This window comes from Ceratotherium simum, chromosome 22 (assembly GCF_057802395.1).
Source record: "Ceratotherium simum simum isolate JZ-2026a chromosome 22, ASM5780239v1, whole genome shotgun sequence".
Classification (NCBI taxonomy): Eukaryota; Metazoa; Chordata; class Mammalia; order Perissodactyla; family Rhinocerotidae; genus Ceratotherium; species Ceratotherium simum.
Window position 1 is genome coordinate 16,837,067 of NC_141921.1, and position 21,604 is coordinate 16,858,670.

General features: G+C 37.1%; 1 protein-coding gene across 10 annotated transcripts in view; it reads left to right on the forward strand.

Annotated features, from left to right (window-relative positions):
- The window catches only part of FOXJ3 (forkhead box J3), a 162,993-nt gene that overhangs the window by 67,680 nt on the left and 73,709 nt on the right, over positions 1-21,604 (forward strand). For all 10 annotated transcript variants that reach the window (XR_015555769.1, XM_004443128.3, XM_087446152.1 and 7 more), the window contains one exon: positions 4,159-4,233. Coding sequence is in view for 9 of the 10 variants with exons in the window: in XM_004443128.3 (XP_004443185.1) it covers positions 4,159-4,233 (75 nt within the window). In the remaining variant the exon portion in view is untranslated. The remainder of the gene's footprint in view (positions 1-4,158; positions 4,234-21,604) is intronic.

Here is a 21,604-nt window from a genome sequence, read left to right on the forward strand (position 1 = left end):
CAGTTCAGTCCCCTCCATATGAGACTTTCCTACAGGCTGTGAGAGAACTTGGAGAGGGATGGTTTTCCTGCAGAGGGCTGCCCGTCCCCACCCGCTTGGAGAGCTGCGAGGACCTGGTCCCAGGGTCGCTGTCGTTTGGGAGGCAGAAGAGTTCTCCTTATCTCCTTCCACTTCCTCTAGGGGTTCCAGCATCTCCACCTTTGGACCTATGGCTGTGTGGGTCTCTCAGACATGGTGTGTTTTGTGTGAATGTCCTCTGTTGGTATATGAATGTCCTTTTTCTTGTGTCTTAGTGGGGAGACTCTACGGGGCAAAGCTCACTCTGCCATGATGGCTGATGTCACTCCTTGCCTTCATTTTTGAGAGATATTTTCACTGCATATAGAATTGACAGTTTTTTTTTCTTTTAGTGTTTTAAAGATGTCGCTCTTGTTGTGTTCTAACTTGCATTGTTTCTGAGACGTCTGCTATGATTCTTATCTTTATTCCTGTGTACATAATCTTTCTTTTTTTCTCTTGGTATCTTCAAGATGTTCTCTTCATTTTGATTTTCAGCATTTTGATTATAATGAATTATAGGTGTGTAGATTTTTAATTTGTTCTGCTTGGTGTTCTCTGAAATTCTTGCATATGTGATTTGATGCCTTGCATTAATTTTGAAAGATTCTTGGCTGTTACTTCTTCAAATTTTTCTTCCACCCCATTCTTTTTCTCTTCTCCTTCTGCGACTTGGATCACATGTATTGTTCCACAGTTCTTCGATGATCTGGTTTTTTTTTTTTAGTATTTAGTATTTGTGCACGTGTGTGCATTTGTTTGTGTGTCAGTTTGGATAATTTCTTTTGATCTATCCTCAATATATCTGAGCTTTTCCCTAGTTGTGTCCAGTCTACTGATGAGCCCATCTGGGAAATTTTTATCTTTGATCGTGTTTTTTATTTCTGTCATTTACATTTGACTCTTATGGTTTCCACATCTCTGTTGAAATTTCTCATCTCTTTTTTTTATTTTATTTTATTTATTTATTTATTTTCCCCCAAAGCCCCAGTAGATAGTTGTATGTCATAGTTGCACATCCTTCTAATTGCTGTATGTGGGACGTGGCCTCAGCATGGCCGGAGAAGTGGTGCGTCAGTGAGCACCCGGGATCCGAACCCGGGCCGCCAGCAGCGGAGCGCGCACACTTAACCGCCAAGCCACAGGGCTGGCCCAAATTTCCCATGTCTTTATGCAAGTCGTCCCCTTTTTTCTACTTGTTCCTTGAACTTATTAGTCATAGTTATTTTAAAGTTCTTGCCTGATAGTTCTGACACCTGAGTCATCTCTCAGTTGGGTTTTGTTGATTACTTTCTCTCTTGAAGGTGGGTTTTTTTCCTGGATTTTATATATGTCTTGCAATTTTTGACTGAGTGCCAGATACATGTGTAGAAGAATGGTAGAGATTGAGGTAAATAGTATTTATATCTGTAAATGGACAAGCATCTTTTTTCCCAGGCCATTTGTGTGAGGAGTTGAATCAGTCTGTCAGTGGTTGAGCTGGATTTGGGTTTTGTTGTTGGTATCTTTACCTTCAGTATACCACAGACTTTACATTCCACTAGCAGTAGGCTCCTTTTACCTTGTGCTTGGAGTGGGAGGCTTGGGTATCTTTACCTTCAGTATACCATAGACTTTACATTCCACTAGTATTAGGCTCCTTTTACCTTGTGTTTGGAGTGGGAGGCTTGGGTGCTGTATGGTTTTCTCAGTTTTCCAGCTTTCCGTTTAGATTTTAGTTGTCTCTGGCCACTTTGCTACAGATGGGGGTCTCTCTCCATGCTCCTGTCCCTCCTTTCTCAGTAGGCTGTTAATGCTTATTGTTCAATGCTGTTCTTGTGTTAGGGGCTGGGGGTTTTCAGTGTTGTCTTAATCTAGCCTGTGTCTTACTAAGGCCCTTGGACTTGGGTGGTGGGGCTTCTTAAGTGTTTATTTCCCTCAGCCAGACTGGCCTTGTATCTGTAGTTGCTTTTGAGTGGGAGTTTCTTGCCCTTCCCTTAGTTGTAGCTGACCTTGACCTTGGGCATGGTATCTTGGCATAGGATCCTGGGCCCATGGTAGTTTCCACTTGTCCCAGAGGTGAAAGGATTTTGCTTGTACTGTTACTCCATCAGCAGTAGATCTTTGCCTGTGTCCTGGGAAATGGTTTCCTATCCTTCCCTAGAGGTAGAAGGACTTTGCTTCCATTCTTCCCTCAGAAGCAATCTTTGCCGGAGCCCTATGGGTGAGAGCTTTTGCTGCCCCTACTTTACACTTAAGTTTTTGCTTTGTAAGATCTGTAGAAGGTGATGGGGCTTTGTCTCCCGCTGCAGCTGTCAATTACCTCCTTCTTGCCTCTGCCACAAAGGAGACTTTCCTTGGTCTCCTTTTGTACCTCCAGTCTTTCTTGTGAGCATATGGTGAAGGCCCATGGAGAAGAGCTTGAGAGTGAGTGGGAACTTCTCGTGTCTGGGGCACTTTTTACTCTAAACTGATGCATTAGCCCATGCTTGGCCTTTCAAATTTTAGATAACTTCTGGGATGCATGGATGGTGGTCACCTCTTTCTCCCATACTCTGCCAAAAGGTGAGACAGTTTGTCCCCTTTCTGCTTGAATGGGCTTAGGAATTTCGTTTCTTGGTCTGCCTTGCAACCTCTGCTTTCTGATGGAGGTCAAAAATAAGGATGATTTTTGTTTTGGCTTACCCATTGTTTTCTCATTGTTTGGGAGGGATCATCTTCTTTGTAGCCATTTACATCCCAGGCAGAGGTGGACTCCCATTCATAAGTTTTAAATTGATGTTTTCTAACAAGATAGGCTTAGATTTATATTCTGTGGTCTTTTTTAAAAAACTTCTTTAATCCCAGTATTGCCCCACGAGAGGGAAGTTGCACTGTAAGCATTGTTGTTAGAGTTCTGAATTTTATATTAAAACGTAAAATAGACATTATGCCCAAAAATGACCCCCCCCCCCAAATTCTAAGTAGTGGCTAAATGCAACTGGAGCCTCTCTCCACCAAATACCTGGCCATTTTGAAACAAACAAAATTATGGGATGGATTTTGGAGCATTCCATTAAGGAGAAATGGCCTTTGGATATTTTCTGTAAAAATTGTGCCAAAGTCCTACTTATTCATGAAAAGATTTCCTGTTTCACAGATTCTCCAAGTATATTTTTTTGCCATCCAAGTTGGTTATTCTTTTGGGCTACATCAAGGAACCTGAATGTTCTTTCCAGCCCTCTGTATCCAGTGTCTTCCCATGTAGTTTTCTTTCTTACAGATTGTAGTGAGAAGCTGATTGATTTCTGTATGCTCTTGGAACGGAGCAGTGGAGTTTTTTTTGTTTAAAAATTATTTTAACTCATTAAAAAGTGATAATACATGAGCCTTGTAGATCATTTGAACATTGAGGAAAAGCGAAGAGGAAAATAACCATCACCTATAATTCCATGTAGAACAACTCTTAGCATTTTGCATTCTGGCTTTTCTCCAAGAATAAATAAATTAGTTAGTAAATACATATCACAATTAAAGTCATAATATGTATACAATTCTATATTTGACATCTAATATTTAACATTAACTATAGGCATCTTCCTACGTCATGAAAAGATTTTAATAGGGGCCAGCCCCGTGGCTTAGTCATTAGGTTCCGTGCACTCTGCTTCAACAGCCCAGGTTCAGTTCCAAGGCATGGATGTACACCACTCCTCGGCCATGCTGAGGCGATGACCCACAAACAAAATAGAGGAAGATTGGCACAGATGTTTGCTCAGGGTGAATCTCCCTCAAGCGAAAAAACAAAGAAGGTTGGCAACAGATGTTAGCTCAGGGCAAATCTTCCTCAGCCAGGAAAAAGGTCTTAATGAACATTTAAAATGGGACATATATTCCATTATTTGGAGTTTTGTAACTTCTCCTAGAAACTATCTTTTCTAATAACTGCTTCCCTTTGCAGCATTCATAATTTGAAAATCAGAAAGGTTTAAATTTGAAGCTCATTTTAAAAGCTTATTCATTCCATTTATAATTGTATTCCAGTGCATAGAGATATTTAGTTTTCTGATTCTGTTTTTAAAGGAGGGTTTTGTTTTTTGGATTCCAATGACTCGATGGCTTTTCTTACTTTTTTAATTTCAGAATTCCATACGACATAATCTGTCACTGAACAAATGTTTCCTTAAAGTGCCTCGATCCAAGGATGACCCTGGAAAGGTAGGATTCATTTTCTTAAGATAAAATAATTGGATTCTTCATTATATCTGTTGTCATGTTTGAATCTGAGTTATATCTTTTATATAAAGAAAAAGAATTGGAATGAGAACATTTAGGAACTTGTCTAGTTCATTGATAGGAACCTTTTTGAAATAATAAGTCCTCCTTCACCCCATCTACCCTACCCCCCCATTCCACCCCACCCCCATTTTAGTTGGTATACTTCAAGGACCAGCTAGACAGGGAGAGCTTTCTTTTTAAGCAGTGAGAAGCTAGTTAGTGTAGAGCTGGTCTTCTGTTATAGTTGGCTGTTTCTAATCTGGTTTTTGTTTGGTTATTTTCTTACATGTTGTATATTAAATTAAATTTGGCTTTTGAACTGCATGTCAAGAACCACAATTTGTTTATTATTACATATAAGAGGTGGAGCTGTGCGCTATTGACAACAAATGGAGGTAATTCTTACCCTAAAATAAAATTTTTTCTATTTCCCTGTTTTCTTAGTTGCTGTTTTTTCCTCTTCATTTCATTTATCTTCTGCCGCCATTACATTTTTAGTATTTTATCTACAGAGACTTCCCTGTTTTCATTTTAATAGCCATGTCAACAGCAGTGTGGCCTGAACTTGATATTAGTTGCTTAGTTTCTAAAGCTCAGAGTACTTGCTTGGACCATATTTGGTTGTCAGAATAAATCATTAGATTAGGACTTTGAGACAGTGTATCTGTTGGCAAGCATGTGTTCTTTTTTTTATAATTTTATTTCTTTCTTTCTTTTTCCCCAAAGCCCCAGTAGATAGTTGTATGTCGTAGTTGCACATCCTTCTAGTTGCTGTATGTGGGACACGGCCTCAGCATGGCCGGAGAAGCAGTGCATCGGTGCACACCTGGGATCCGAACCCAGGCCGCCAGCAGCGGAGCGCGTGCACTTAACCGCTAAGCCACGGGCCGGCCCCCAAGCATGTGTTCTTATTTGGATGGTTAGGCTTCTTGTTGTCTTCTTTACGCTAACTGTCCCTGGAAAAATCTTTCTAAAATGTAAGCCTGGTCATAAAGCCGGTCACCCTGCTTATAAAAGTACTCCCTAGTGTCCTGGAGATATTTCTTTGTTATAAAATATGCTTTACTATCTTTTCCTTCGTCTGCCTTTCTAGCTATGATTCATCTCATTCAAGACCCACTGTGAGGAACTACTTGAAATTTCCCAAACATGCCTTTGATATGGTCTTCTCTTATTGCACAAACTCCTTTCCTTTACTTGTCTGGCCTACTCCTTGTCTTTTAAGATTGAGTTGCAGCATTACTTCTCTGAAGCTTTTTTGTTTCCACATACTTCAGCTGAGTTTGTTGTTCCCTCTTTTGAGTTCCTGTTACTTTGTCATCACTGTAGTACCTCCTAACTGGTCTCTGTATCCTTGGGTGTACTACCTCCAATTTCTAGTAACTTTCACGTAGTAGCCAGCCATCTTTCAAAAATGTTAACCTGATTATATGTTCTGTTTGTTTAAAATATTCATTGGTTATCTACTGCCCTTAGGTTAAAGTCTAAACTTATGAGGGTAGGGATCATGTATATATTGTTCACTTTTTAGCCCCACTTGCTTGCACAGTGGCTGGTGGCACTGAGGAGACACTCTTACTGAATGAATGTATTGTATGCTCTGTGGTTAACTTCTTGAGGTTAGCGATGGAGACTTACTCATTTCTGTTGTAAAGCAGGCACTCTTAAATAATGAATGTTTTATAGCACCTTCTATGATCTGCGTCATCAAGTTGGTTCTCAATAAGATTGAATAGATTGTTATAGTAGTCTTCTTATTTGACCCAATTTATCATTTGTCTATGTTCATAATTCTCCAAGGTCGTGAATAGGAATTGGTGAAATTTTTCTTTTCTTTACAGCAGGCTTATAAAAAAAGGAATTATAACTTTTGATATTAGTCAAAATCCTATGGGCAGTCGGTATATAATTTCCTATGGGCAGTGAGTGTCTAAGAATCTGACTGAAAATGTTCTTAGAAGAGTTTAGAGATTATCTGTTTTGTTAGAGTTCTGTGAAGGTACTAATTGGAATCTGTAATTTGGTTCAGATTTAACTTTTTAATGAGGTTTAAATCATTTAAAAAACCCCACACATCAGTGCTGAACTATTATGTACTAACTTTTAACCAGTTGGAGACCTATTTAAAAAACCTTGTGCTGTCAAGTTTTCTTTTGTGCAGAACTTAAACCTTTTCTTCACCTTTAAATAAATAGTATCATGGGGTAAGGCACATGTGGAAAACATATGTTACTCTTTGCAACTATTCTTTTTGAATTAGGATTGTCTTACTAATGTGTACCCAAAACAAAATATAGAAATAAATTGATTCCTGAGAAGTTGATAAAAGCTTTCAATTTTTACCATTAGTGTCCAATTTTAACATTTTGTTTTTATCAAAACACATCATTTTTCTCATTGATTTTGGCCATAATAGTACATATTATACATTTGATCTGATAAAGTACTTTTATATTAATAGTCATTTTTATTTTCAGTCTTAAGGTGAGATTTAAATACCCATTGTTACTGATTTTGGTCAGAAGTAAATGTAAATCTGATCTTATAAAATACATTTATATGAATAAAGTCATTTTTAAAAATTTTTGTATCAAAATAAGATTTTTGTTTAAAAATAAAGTTCCATTGCTTAAAAAAGATTTTGAAAACCTTGGATCTAGCCTATTTTATAGAAGGGGAAGCTAAGACTGATAAATGACGAATGACTTGCCCAGGTCTGGTGTGGAATTAGAACCCAAGTGTATTGGCTAGACTTACTTGCAAGTCACAGAAACCCATTACAGACCAACTTTAGGGAGAAACTATCTGCAGGAAAAGCTGGATCCTGGTTCTTAAATTGTGTCACCAGGAATGTCTCTTGACATCCCTTAGTTCTGCTAGCTTCTCTGATGGCTCCATTTTCAGCCCAATTAGTGGCAAAGATGGCCATCAGCAGCTTCTAGCTTATATTCTACTAGTTTAACAACGCTTAGCAGAAAGAGAGTGTTTGTTCTCCTCCCCCACAAGTCACCTGGAATAGAGCAAACATCTTAGAATGAATGCTGAACAAGCAGAATACATTTGGTTTTCTGGTTCCTAGACTAGTGCTTTTTCTACTATACCTATCTTCCTTGAGAGGGAGGCCAAAATGTTAGTTAAGTTTTGGTACTTATGAATTGTTTTTTCTTTTTGTATTACAGTGTTTCCTGGCATTTGAGGAGCTTTTCCAAAACCACCCTCACCACAGTGGGAGAAAACCATTGAGCCAAGGTGGGGTGGGAGTAGTTTTTGGTCTTGGGTATGGGGTGGACTTTAACTCCTTAGGATTTTGCTAGTTGCTGCCATGACCCAGACAGGTCCAAGAGGTGGAGGTAGAAGTAGCTCATACAGCAGCATCTTCTCATATTTTCATGGTGTAGCTTCCTGTTCAGTGTATTACCAGAGAGATATAAAGGCAGGCTTAAACTTGAAGAGTATTGTTGAATTACAGATGTTTTTATATGGCTATTTATTCCTGACTCAGTCCTTCATTTTCTAGAAGACTTTGTCATAAAAGCCCTTAATATTTGGTACCCTTCCATGTATTGTTGATAGTCTGAAATCCATTTTCCTCTGTTCCCTGAAACTAATTTCAAACAGCTACATTATTGCTTTCTTTAAAATGAAACACAAACAAAATGAAATTATATTTTGCATCCATCACTCTGCTAATTTTTTGGGGACAGATTTCTATTTTCTTTTCCCTTGATATACAACTCTGTTTCTGCACCCTGCAGTCTATCTTCATTTTTTAATTCCTGTCTTCTATCTCCTCTCTTCTCATTAGCTTTATTTTCTGTATTTTTGTCTGGTTTTTTGATCTCATTTTTTTGGTAAAAGTCGTCTAATTTTGCAATTCACGTGCCACTTAATTATCTTAAAGGAAGGTAAATATTTTGCTCACATTATGGAAAAACAAGTTCTATCAGCTAAATTTAGTTTTGAAAAATATAGAGTTCTCTTTCTTTGCTTTCCAGCTTTATCTTTGCTCAACCTTCTTCCTGCTTCTCCAGCTCAGAAAAATGAGGCTTTGACTTTAAAGGAAATAAAAGATTAGGAAAGAGCCTTTTTTTTTTTTTTTTTTTTTTTAAAAGCTTTTCTTGCCTGGAGATGGGGAGGTTGTAAAGACTCAATGGCTACGAAGATTGGGGTCTCCTGGTGTGTGAGGAAACAACAAACTCACTGCAAGAGAATTAACTTTTGGAAGTTCTGAGATTGTGATTTTCTTCTATTCCTGTCCTCTGTCACTGTTTAAGGGACCATAACATAGTTGATTAATCTCTTTTTTTCAAAGGGTATTCTTTTTTGGCCACGTTAGTATTGTGTTGTATTTATTTGTAAGTTGTCTATTATTTGTTGGTATCCTGTTTTGGTCACTTTATTTGTAAAAAGATGTGTAAAAACTGGACAGGTTTGAGAGAACATAAGATAGAACATTAAATGATAAACAGTGTTATGGGAATCATAGGTATGTACCCTGAAGAAGGAAGATGAGTGTAATTTTAATACTAGTCTTAAAGTAGGTGCATGATTTTTGTGAGGAAGAAATTGCCCTCTTATCTGTGTCTGTATAAAACCAAGCAGGAAATAGAATTTAAAGATAAGTAAGAGTTTGGTTGGACAAAAATAACAACATCATATTTATTGGAGTGAAAAAAACATCGTTAGTGTTCCCAAGGGAGGCTTTAGAGTTTGCCAATTCTGAAGCACTTCAGGGGTAGATGAAATTCCTAAGCTTCATAGTTTTAACTCACAGTAGGTAAGAAGAACCCCAGTGAAGGATGAAAAGAAGACATGATCAAATTTAGTTGAGGGACCAGTCAGAGTCAGGGACCAGTCAGAACAACGTTGGGAATTAACATAAGTACTGACCTGATGGATCAGTGCCTGAGTGCATGTTAAGGCAAAGGTGGGTTATGGATGTGAGATAGTCCGTTAGACAAACCAAGGTTAGGAAGCCCAGAGTAAGCATAGGCATTCAGAGAGGGTTTGAAAGATTGAGTTAGATAAGAGACGAGAGTCTGATTCAAAGAGAGAATGCTGCAGAAACAGAAAGAAGTGCTGGCGTAGAGCCCTGACAATACCCTGTTAGTCAAAGCAGTTTAGTTAGAGCTCCTTTTTATTTGCACATGCAGTATTCTCTGTTCTCGTCTTAGGGGTGGGAGATAACATTTTGTTGTTGGCCTCTTTTTTCCTTTTCCAGATCTAAACTACTTAAACAAAAAATATTTTGCCCCCAAATTAATTTTCAAAAAATTATATACAGTAAAATTCACACTTTGGTGTATAATTCTAGTAGTTTTGACACCATGCTCAAAATATAGAACAGTATTGTACCTTAGTAGTCAGCCCCTCCCTACATCCCCAGGCCCTGGCAACTACTCATCTGTTTTCTGTCGCTATAATTTTGCCTTTCTAGAAATTCATGTAAGTGAGACTCAATACAGTAGGTGGCCTTTTGAGTCTGGCTTCTTTCACTTAGCATAATGCATTTGAGATCCATCCATGTTGTTGTATCAGCACTTCCGTTTTATTTCGTATATTCTATCATATGCATGTACCACAGTTTAATCACCATTTGAAGAACATATGGGCTAGTTATAAGTTTACTTGACCATCAGGTTCTTTTCTTTCTTTCTTTGCTAGGAGAGATTTGCCCTGAGCTAACATCTGTTGCAAGTCTTCCTCTTTTTTTCCCCCTCCCCAAAGCCCCAGTACATAGTTGTATATTCTAGTTGTCCGTCCTTCTAGTTCTTCGGTGTGAGCTACCACCACAGCATGGCTACTGACAAATGAGTGGTGTGGTTCTGCACGCAGGAACCGAACCTGGGCCGCCAAAGCGGAGTGTGCCGAACTTGAACGAGTAGGCCATCAGGGCTGGCTCAGGTTCTTTTCTTTTAGGCTTAATCCAATAATTTGACAAATACTGAGGTACAAGACAATGTTGAATTAACCTCAACTAATAACATATAATAATCTTACTAAACTGTTTTGTGAGTTATGTTAAATATAGGTGAGCTTTCTGTCTCTTGGAAACTAATTGTGATATAGGAAAACCTTATTTATCTCCAACTTAAATAATTTCTAAAAAGATTAGGTTAAGGCACTGATTTAAAAACAAGATATGGCCAACTATTAATCACTAATAGAACATACTGTTTTAAAGTATCTTTACTGTTCAGAGGAACCATTTACTATACTACAGTCAGTATCCTAATTACATGTTTTTAATCCATTGCTTAAAAGTAAATCTCTTAATCTCTCTTGGGCAACACTTAATTTGATTATAAATATATTTAAAAGTAATAAAAAACCTGCATTTGTTCAACAAGAATGTTCCAGGGACCTGAGCTGGCATTGGAATAGTTTTTGTTCATACATTCATTTAGCCTGCTAACCAGCCAAGCTGCCTTCCTTTGAGTGCCTCCTGTGTGTTTGATTGTTCATAGCCTATTTTTGTGTTCGGAGTAGAGTGAATAGTTATCCTGTTGTCCAAACTAGAAACTTCTGACAATGAAAGGGGGCATTCTTAACTATACTAAGGCAACAGGTATAAACCAAGACTGTACTGGGAAGTATGTTCACTCTGTCTATGGTGCATGCAAATGCTGTGCCTTAAAGCCATGGGCAGTTACCAGAGAAGCATCCTAAGATGTTGAAGGGTAAAAGAACCCTTTTAAACTAGACTGCTAAATTTAACCTGGGAGAGGAAAAAAAAGCAACATTGAGACATGGTATGAAGCCAAAGAAGTCAGAGACAAAAGGGATCCATTACTGTCTGAGGCTCCTGAAATGGTGTGCATTGAAAGCCAGGGAAGAGCAGAGAATTGTCTATGATGATTCACTTTACCAGTGAGCATACAGTCAGTCATGTGTCACTTAATGACAGGGATATGCTCTGAGAAATAGGTCGTTAGACAATTTTGTCATTGTGCAAACATCGTAGAGTATACTTACACAAACCTAGATGGTATAGCCTGCTACACACCTAGGCTATATGGTACTAATCTCACAGGAGTGCTGCCATATATGCAGTCCGTTGTTGACTGAAACGTGGTTATGCGGCGCATGATTGCATGTACTTGGCGATAGGGTTAGATGAAACATAAAATTTACAGATTTAGCCATTTGGGATGGTTAGCTATTTATGATAGGGACTGCTTTCCCCAGGAATATGAAGTTAATATTAGCTTCTTGGCTTTATTTATATTTATTCAGATAATGGCATTTTTATTCGGCTACAGTAGTCCCCCCTTATCCGTGGTATGGCTTTTTTGGTCAACCTTTGTCAGAAAATATTAAATGGAAAATTCCAGAAATAAACAGTTCATAAGTTTTAAATTGTGTGCTGTTCTGAGTAGTGTGATGAAACCTTGTGCTGTCCTGCTCTGTTCTGCCCATGATGTGAATCATCCCTTTGTCCAGTGTATCCACGCTGTATATGCTACCCACCTGTTAGTCATTGGGTAGCTGTCTTGGTTATCAGATCGACTGTTGCGGCATCACAGTGCTTGTGCTCAAATAACCCTTATTTTACTTAACAGTGGCCCCAAAGCACAAGAGTAGTGATGCTGGCAGTGCGCATACGCCAAAGAGAAGCGGTAAAGTGCTTCCTTTAAATGAAAAGGTGCAAGTTCTCAACTTAATAAGGAAAGAAAAAAAATCATATGCTGAGGTTGCTAAGATCTACGGTAACCTTTATTACAGTATATTGTTATAATTGTTCTATTTTATTATTGTTAATCCCTTACTGTGCCTAATTTATAAATTAAACGTCATCAAAGGTATGTATGTATACAAAAAAACATAGTATATATGGTCTGGTACTATGCGCGGTTTCAGGCATCTGCTGGGGGTCTTGGAACATATCCCCCGCAGGCAAAGGGGGACTACTGTAGTTTTAATCTGAGGGCTGTTAAAGAAAGGTCACATTAGTGTGTGATAGAGCAGGGTACTTTGTATTGACATAAAATTTCAATCAGAAATAAATTATTGGGGTAATTAAAATGTACTTTATTTGAAGTGATAAATATTTTGTAATGATGAAAATCAAGGCATTCAAGTCCATTGTTGGGGGCAGGCCCGATGGCACAGCGGTTAAGTGTGCGCGCTCCGCTTTGGCGACCCGAGCGTTTGCAGGTGCGGATCCCGGGCATGCACTGATGCACCGCTTGTCAAGCTGTGTGGTGGCGGCGTCCTATATAAAGTAGAGGAAGATGGGCATGGATATTAGCCCAGGGCTAGTCTTCCTTGGCAAAAAGAGGGGGATTGGCATCGGATGTTAGCTCAGGGCTGATCTTCCTTAACAAAAAAAAAAAAAAAAAGTGCATTGTTGGTCTTGGACACACCTTTATTTCTTTTTTTAATTTTTATTTATTTATTTATTTATTTTTTAAAGGTTTTATTTATTTATTTATTTTCCCCCCAAAGCCCCAGTAGATAGCTGTATGCCATAGCTGCACATCCTTCTAGTTGATGCATGTGGGACGTGGCCTCAGCATGGCCGGAGAAGCGGTGTGTCGGTGCGTGCCCGGGATCCGAACCCGGGCCGCCAGCAGCGGAGCGCGCGCACTTAACCGCTAAGCCATGGGGCCAGCCCGATTTTGATGCGTTTTTCTGTATTTTGATTACCTTAATTTTCCTGAAGTTTATGAATTATCTGTATTATTTGTTTGATCACTTCTGTTTAAAAATGCTGCCTGGTTCTCAATTGAGTGCCACTTTTTCCCCCTATAGAATTAATCTTTGTTTTAGGATATCTTGAAGTTGGCAGTTGATTTGTTTTCGGAAGATGTGTTCAAAGCTGTACAATTCTAGTTTCTGATCTTTCTTTGGGATTTTGCAGGCTAAGGCATTGTAGTCTTCTCCCTCAGGAGGACATTAATTTGCTGTACCAGAATTGTTGATATGAATTAATAATAATGTCTACATTTGTATGTTGCTTTACAGATTAGGGAGCTGTTTTACATGTGTTATTTTGATTCTTAAAACAAGCCTGTCATCAGGCCCCAGTTTTAGATAGTGATCGTTAAGTCCGTAGTAGATTTCTCCATAGTAAATTAGTTCACATAAACCTCAAATAATGGAACTTCATGTAAATAGAATCATTTAGTATATACTTAATGTCTGGCTTCTTTCACTCAGCATAGTGTCTGGGATGCTAGTGCATGTGTCAGTTTGTCTCATATTATTGCTAAGTAGTATTCCATTATATGAATATACCACAAATTTTTTATCTATTTATCTGTTGGTGAACATTTGGGTTGTTTTTAGTTTTGGGCTATTAGCAACAAGCTACTAGGAAGTTCTAGTACAAGTTTTCTATGGACATATGCTTTCATTTCTCTTGAATAGTAGAAGAATTGCTGTGTCAAAGGGTAGGTGGAAGGGCTGGCCCCGTGGCTTAGTGGTTAAGTGCGCGCGCTCCACTGCTGGCGGCCCGGGTTCGGATCCCAGGCGCGCACCGACGCACCGCTTCTCCGGCCATGCTGACTGAGGCCACGTCCCACATACAGCAGCTAGAAGGATGTGCAGCTATGACATACAACTATCTCCTGGGGCTTTTGGGGGGGAAAATAAATAAATAAAATCTTTAAAAAAAAAAAAAAAGGGTAGGTGGAAGATTAACTTTATAGGAAACTGCCAAACCTTTTTCCAAAGTGGTTGTGTATTTTACATTCCCAAGAGCAATGCATGAGAATTCCAGTTGCTCCGTATTCTGGCCAACAGTTGGTATTACCTTTTGAATTTTAGCCATTTTAGTGAGTACGAAGTGGTATCTCATTGTGGTTTTATTTTGAATTTTCTTGATGACCGTTGATGTTGAGCATCTTTCCATGTGCTTGCTGGTCATTTGTATATCTTCTCTTCTGAAGTTTCTTTTCAAGTCTTTTCCCTTGTTTTTCTTTTTTTAATTTGGTTGTCATTATTACTGAGTTGTAAGAGTTTTTTATATATTCTGGATGTAAGTCTTGGATTTATATTGTGTAAGTATTTTTCAGACTGTAGTTTGCCTTTTTGTTTTTATAACAGTGTCTTAAAAAGAGTAGAAGTTTTGGATTTTGATGAAGTCTAATTTATCAATTTTTAATTTAATGATTGGTGACTTTAGTGTCCTGTCCACGAAATCAAACAAAGTCATAAAGATTGTCTCCTCTGTTTTCTTCTATAGGCTTTATAGTTTTAGATTTTTCATTTAGGTCTATGATCCATTTCAAATTAATATTTGTGTATGGTGTGTTTAATCTTCCTATTGAATTGCTATTTTATGTTTATGAAATGTTATTCTTAATTTCTTAAAATACTCTTTGTCTTGAGGCTTACTTTGTCTGTTATTAATATAGCTGCTACAGCTTTCTTATGTAACTTTATGGTATTTTTTTTTTCTACTATTTTGCTTTTAGTCTAGAAATGTCTTTGTATTTAAATTGTGTCTCTTATAAACAGCATGTAGCCATTGGCTCTTCCTTTTTAAATTCAGTCTGGCAATCTCTGCCTTCTAATTGGAGTGCTTAGTCTGTATTTAATATGAGTATTGGTATGGTAGATGTTGGGTTTTCTTTTGTTCCTCTGTTGCTTCATTTCTGCAACCTTGGGGGTTAATCAAATAGTTTATAGAATTCTATTTTATTTCCTCTAGTGACTTCTTAGCTATGCTCCTTTTATTAATTTTTTAGTAGTCATTCTAGAGCTTAACGGTATGTACCATTAACTTATCAAAGTCCATTTAGAAGGTAATATTACACCACCTTTCACTTCATGCCTCACACTTTGTACCACTTAAACCTCTTCCCATCCATTTCACACATGTAATACTTACAACAGTATAATTCTATTTATATACTCATCCCTTTCTTTGTGCTATTAGCATTTCTTGTACTTTACTTACATCATAAATTCCACCTTCAGATTTGTTTTATTTGCTTTAAACACTTAGTTGGGTTTTAAGGAAATTATGTTGAAGAAAATATTTTCCTAATTATTTACCTTTTCTGATGTTCTTTTCTGTAAATTCAAGTTTTAATCAATGGTATCTTTCCCCTTTAGCCTAACGATATCTTTTGGCACTTCTTATAGTGCAGGTCTGCAGGCAACACATTTTGTAGGCTTTTGTTTATCAGAAAAGGTCTTTATTTCATTCTCAGAATACTTTTCCTGGATGTGGAATCTTGAGTTTGCAGGGTTTTCCCTACCTTTCAGAACTTTGAAGATGCTCCATTGTCCTTGGCTTCCATAGTGAAAAGTGAGCTGTCATTCGTATTTTTATTCCTCTGTGTGTAATGTGCCCCACACTCCCTTTTTGGTGGCTTTCAAGATGTTTTCTTTATCTTTAGGTTTAAACAGTTTGACTATGGTGTAGCTCAGTGTAGTTTTCTTGGTAGTTATTCCTGTTGGGATTTGCTAATCTTCTAGGGTCAATAAAAAGAAGTTTTCATCCAATTTTGGGATATTTTTGGTCATTCCTTTTAAAAAAAAAATTGTGGCCCCATTTTCTCTTCTTTCCTAAAAAGAAGAAAGAAGCTAAAGCATCCAATTAAAATATGATAGACTATTTGACATTGTTTCACAAGTCATTGAGGCTTTCTTTATTCATCTTCCCTTGTTCTTTTTCTTTTTCTTCCTCAGAATGGATAATTTTTACTGATCTGTCTTCAAGATCTCTGATTCTTTGACTCTATCCTATCTGTTGTTAAGCATATCTGGTGAGCTTTTTATTCCAATTATTGGACTTTTTGTTTCTAGAATTTCCATTAGGTCTTTTTTGTATATGTTAAGAGGTAATTGGTGAAATAGGTTCAACCAGTTGCTTTTATGCTGGAACATTAGGGCTTCCGTGTTGTCCTCAGCCAGTTCCTGGATGTGAGACATGTCCAGGACCCTCTGCTTCACTGTGGATTTTTATAAGAAGAAGGTATATAGTATTGTCCTAATTTGCATAGGGTTTAGGAACCCCGTGAATCTAATTTCAGCCTTTCCTCTGATTCCTTACATCATCATTCATGTTTTGAGATCCTAGGTTTTTGTATGAAAACAAAGTAATTAGAAGAAATGAGATTTAAAAAAAATAAAGTTATTTTAATGATAAATAACTGGGATTACTATGTCACCTCCAACTGGTCTCCTTCCTCTAATCTCTGCTTACCTTTGCTCCATCTTCTCCATTGCTGCCTTAAGGTATGGCACACAAATAAAAACATAAACCTACCTATATTGCCACATTTTCAGCTCTAGCCCCTAGCTTCATGCCTGTAAACTTTATATTCAAGCTATACTGCGTTTTCTTGCAATTATGATGTGGTTTTGTATCTTCATATTTTTGCTTATAGTCTTCCTTGTATCTAAAATAGTCTTTCTTTCCATTTTACTCATCCTCTTATCCCCAGCTCAAATGTCAGCATTACTCTGAAAGGAGTTAACCTTCCTTTTTCTCCCTATTCACCTTTTCTTCTTTCTTTCTCCCTATTTTCACCTGTCTTCTTTTTATTGCCACAGCTCCTTGAGCATACCACTGTTATAGCTGCTGAATAATGTAGCTGTCTGTATTTTGGTCTCTTCCACTCAGTTGTGAGTTTTTTGTTGCCAAACATTGGGTCTTGAACACTTGCATACCCTCAAAGCATCTACCATAGTGTCTGATATAGTAGATGCTTCATAAATGTTTATCTGAAGAATGATGTTTGTCTTTTCCTAGTTAACTAAGAAGTCGCTGTTGTATTCTTTATAAAGCAGCTTTTCTAAGTGTACATTAATTCTCTTGCTATTTTAAATTGTCTGGTCTTTAGATGTTCTAGAAATTGTCAGTTTGCTTCTTTCTACTCAGAGCTTTTCTCTTGATTAGTAAGGTGGGGATCAAGACAGTTTATTTCACTTCTTAACATTAACTCATATACACTTTGAATCTGAGAGAATTTTTGGAGTTCTTACTCTTCAAGTAGGTGAATTGCTTGACTTTCTCTGACATTGATGACACTTAGAACTTTTAGAACTTTGGACTGACATGATCCAAAGGAAAGTGAGGAAACAGCTAGAAATCAAGAGACTTGAGTTCTTTCTAGCCCACACGACTGACTTTGCTTTGTGACAAGTGACTTTCGACTCTGTTGGGCATACCACTGTATTAGATTAGAGCTCCTTGATACCTGTTTTTTCTTTATTAAAAAATATCTTTTTATTGAGATATAATTCACATACCATAAAATTTACCCTTTAGAAGTGTATAATTCAGTCTGTTTGCAAAGTTCTGCAGCATCACCACTGTCTAATTCCAGGACATATTCATTTTATCACCTCAAAAAGAAATCCTATACTCATTCACAGTGACTCCCCCCCACTCCCTGCCAAGGTTCTGGCAACCACTAATTTACTTTCCATCTCTATAGATTTGCCTATTTTGGACATTTTTATATAAATATAATCATACATTATGTGGTCTTTTGTGTTTGGCTGCTTTCATTTAGCATAAGATTTTTAAGTTTATTTATGTTGTAGCATGTAGCAGTATTTCATTTCTTTTTTATGACTGAATGATATTCCATTGTATAGATATATCACAATTGTTTATATGTTCATCAGTTGATGGACATTTGGGTTGTTTCCACTTTTGGCTATTATGAAAAATGCTGCTATGATTATTTGTGTACAAGCTTTTGTATGGACATTTTCATACAATACATACAGAAATGTTTTCATTTCTCTTGGGTATGTTTTAATTTCTCTAGGAGTAGAATGCTGGGTCATATGTTTAACTTCTGAGGAATTGCTAGACTGTTTTTCAAAGCAGCTGCACCATTTTACATTGTCACAATTATGAGGCTTATAGTTTTTTCACATCCTTGCCAGCACTTTTTATTGTATGTCTTTTCAATGATAGCCATCGTAGTGGGTGTGAAGTGGTATCTCATTGTATTTTGGTTTTGATTTGCGTTGCTCTGCTGGCAAACGTTAATGATCATTTTTTCATTAGCTTATTGGCCATTTTCATATATCTCCATTGGAGAAATGCCTATTCAGATCCTTTGTCTATTTTTTAATAAGGTTATCTTTTTACTAGTGAGTTGTAAGTGTCCCTTATATATATATAGATACAAGTCTCTTATCACATAAGTGATTTGCAAATTTTACTTCCATTGTGTGGGTTGTGTTTTCACTTTCTTGATGGTGTCTATTGACAAAAGAAAAGTTCTAAATTCTGATGAATTTACCAGTTTTCTTTTGGTTGCTTGTGCTTTTGGAGTCATGTCTAAGAAACCATTGCCTAATCTAGGGTCACGAAGATTTACTCTTCTTTTAAGAGTTTTATAGTTTTAGCCTTTACATTTAGGTCTTTGATCCGTTTTGGATTACTTTTTATATATGGTGTGAGGGGGCCCAATTTCGTTCTTTTGCCTGTGGTTATCCAGTTTTCTCAGCACCGTTTACTGAAAAGACTACTCTTTCCCCGTTGTGTTATCTTGGTAGCCTGTGGAAAATCAATTGACCATAAATATACAGGTTTATTTCTAGACTCTTAATTTAAATTACTGTAACTTTGTAGTAAGTTTTAAAATTAGGAAGTGTGAATTGTCCAACTTGGTTCTTTTTCAAGATTGTTTTGACTAGTCTGTGTAAAAAAAATATATATTTTAGGGTCAACTTGTCAATTTCTGCAGATAAACTGACTAGGATTTTGATAGGAATTATGTTAAAATCTGTAGATCATTTTGGGGGCATGTTGCTATCTTAAGAGTATTAAATCGTCAATCTGTGAACATCGGATGCCTTTCCATCCTTTATTCCTTTTAAAATTAAGGAATAAAATGCTGGGTATATATAAAAAGAAGTAGAGCTGAGATATCTATAGGCCCATGTAGCTCTAGATGTTCTGATTATTTTACTATTTTTAGTTATTCTAATAATAATTTTAGTGTGTCTTCAAATAAGACTGGAGTTTTAAGAAAACATTTTTAAAGTTATAACTTTATGCTAGGTACTGAGCTTGGCTCTGGAGATACGTGGATGAGTAAGATGTCACTGCCATTAAAACTTCTGGTCTAGTGAGGAAATCACTTATAAACAGAAAATTTCATGTGGTATATTAGGTTCAGAGATCAAGATTTCTTGAAAGTTGTTGGCCCATTCTTTGTTATATAAAGCTTCTACTGCATGAAAAAATGATTATAAATTGTGTATTAGCACAACTCCTTTCAGTGTTGCCTGATTGTGATAGCTTCTAGAGAAGTTAAAAAAATAAGTGCTGTAAAGGCTCTTAACTTTGAACTTTGGATTGTATCATATCAGTAATATATTTTTAATGAATTTTCAAGACTTATGAATTAATAGTTACAAGCAAACTTAGAATCAGCCTGCCACCTAAAATACTGGAGATAAATAGCATTCACGTAAAGCAAAACAAAAGGAAGAAGAATTTTAAAATTCTCTTTAGCCCTCTGAACTCATCTTTTACAATGTCCTTTTTTTTTTTTTTTTTTGGTGAGGAAGACTAGCCCTGAGCTAACACATCTGTTGCCAATCCTCCTCTTTTTGCTGAGGAAGATTGGCCCTGGGCTAACATCTGTGCCCATCTTCCTCTACTTTATATGAGATGCCGCCACAGCATGGCTTGACAAGTGGTGCGTCGGTGCACGCCCGGGATCCGAATCGGTGAACCCCGGGCCGCCCAGGCGGAGCACGCAAACTTAACCACTGCCACTGGCCCGGCCTCCCTTTTTTTTTTTTTTTTTACCGAGTCAAAGGAACAGTTTCCTGAATGTCTTATTCTCTCTCATATTTCTATGACTCTAGCACTAGAATTCTTTATGCTTGTTTATGCCGTGGCTCCATTTGGCAGTTCTTTTAAAGCCTCTGAACCTCCTCTCAGAATAATATTTTTAAAGGCATAAACCAGAATATACAGGATTTAAAAGATAAACAGTTATATCACACTAGTTATAAAATATTGTAACATTTATAATACAATAATCTATATGCTTCCTTGGTAACATTATATAACAAAATTTAATATGATAACATTAAATAACAAAAGTAGAAATGAGTAATGAGTAGTAATGAGTGACATTTTGAGACAAAAACTATTAAGATGATAGGAAATGAACTAATTTTTATTTTTCCTTTTTGGTGAGGAAGATTGGCCCTGAGCTGACATCTGTGCCACTCTTCCTCTATTTTGTATGTGGGATGCCGCCACAGCATGACTTGACGAGTGGTGTGTATGTCCGCGCCCGGGATTCAAACCTGCGAACCCTGGGCTGGCGAAGCAGAGCGTGTGAACTTAACCACTACGCCACTGGGCTGGCCCCAAAACCTATTTTTAGGTATTGCTAATACTATGGTTTGTTCCATTCATAATGGAAAGAAATGCTGAGTTTATGGAGTTCCCGAGTACTGTCTATAGACCCCCTGAGAGTCCATGAACACCAGGTTAAAAATGGTTGTTGAATATGAGCTATCTCCTCTGCCTAAAATTGTTTTTATTCCCTTCTTCCTTCCACCACATCTGAACATGATCATTCTCAAAGCTTCGGCTCACTTGTCTTAGCACTATGTGATGATTATTGACTTGCCTTTTATGTGCTAATCACTATTCTAGGCATTTGGAATATATGAGCAAACAGAACAGACAAAAATCTATGCTCTCAAGGAACTTATAGCCTTATGGGAAAATGACAATAAAGAAAATAAATACGTAAATTATAATGAATGTTAGACAATTATAAGTGCTGTAGAAAAATGTAGAGTAGGATAAAGTGGATTGGGATGTGAATTGCAGTTTTCAAAAAAGTGAGCACAGTAAGCTCATTGAGAAAGTGACTTTTGAGCAAGGACATGAAGGTGGTGAGAGTTAACCATGCAGATACCTTTTCTTTCTCCTTTACCACTCGTGAGGATTGAGACTTCCTTTTTATTTGTATTCCTAGTGCTAGCATTGTGACTAGCACATGGTCAACCCTTGATGAACTCTCATTAAGAGAAGTGTTATTTACCTTTCTGGTATCTACCCAAAATTGGAGAAGTTTAGCCAGTTGGGGTGATTCAGTGTGTTATTTTCCCAGTGATGGGTTAGGTAATATTCAGGTTATGTCCGGGTATAGTTTCTTGTTCTTGCATTTTCTTTTTGTTAATGAACTTCACTAAAAATATTTTGGCTTTTGTTATTTATCTTTTATTTGCCTTTTCTTGCACACAGCAGGAATTTAGCAAATGTTAAATGAAAGGATAAATCTTCAGAGTTAGCCAAATTATTTAACTTTTGTAGGCATAACTATTCAGTAATTAAAATTGTAATAGATTATTTTAA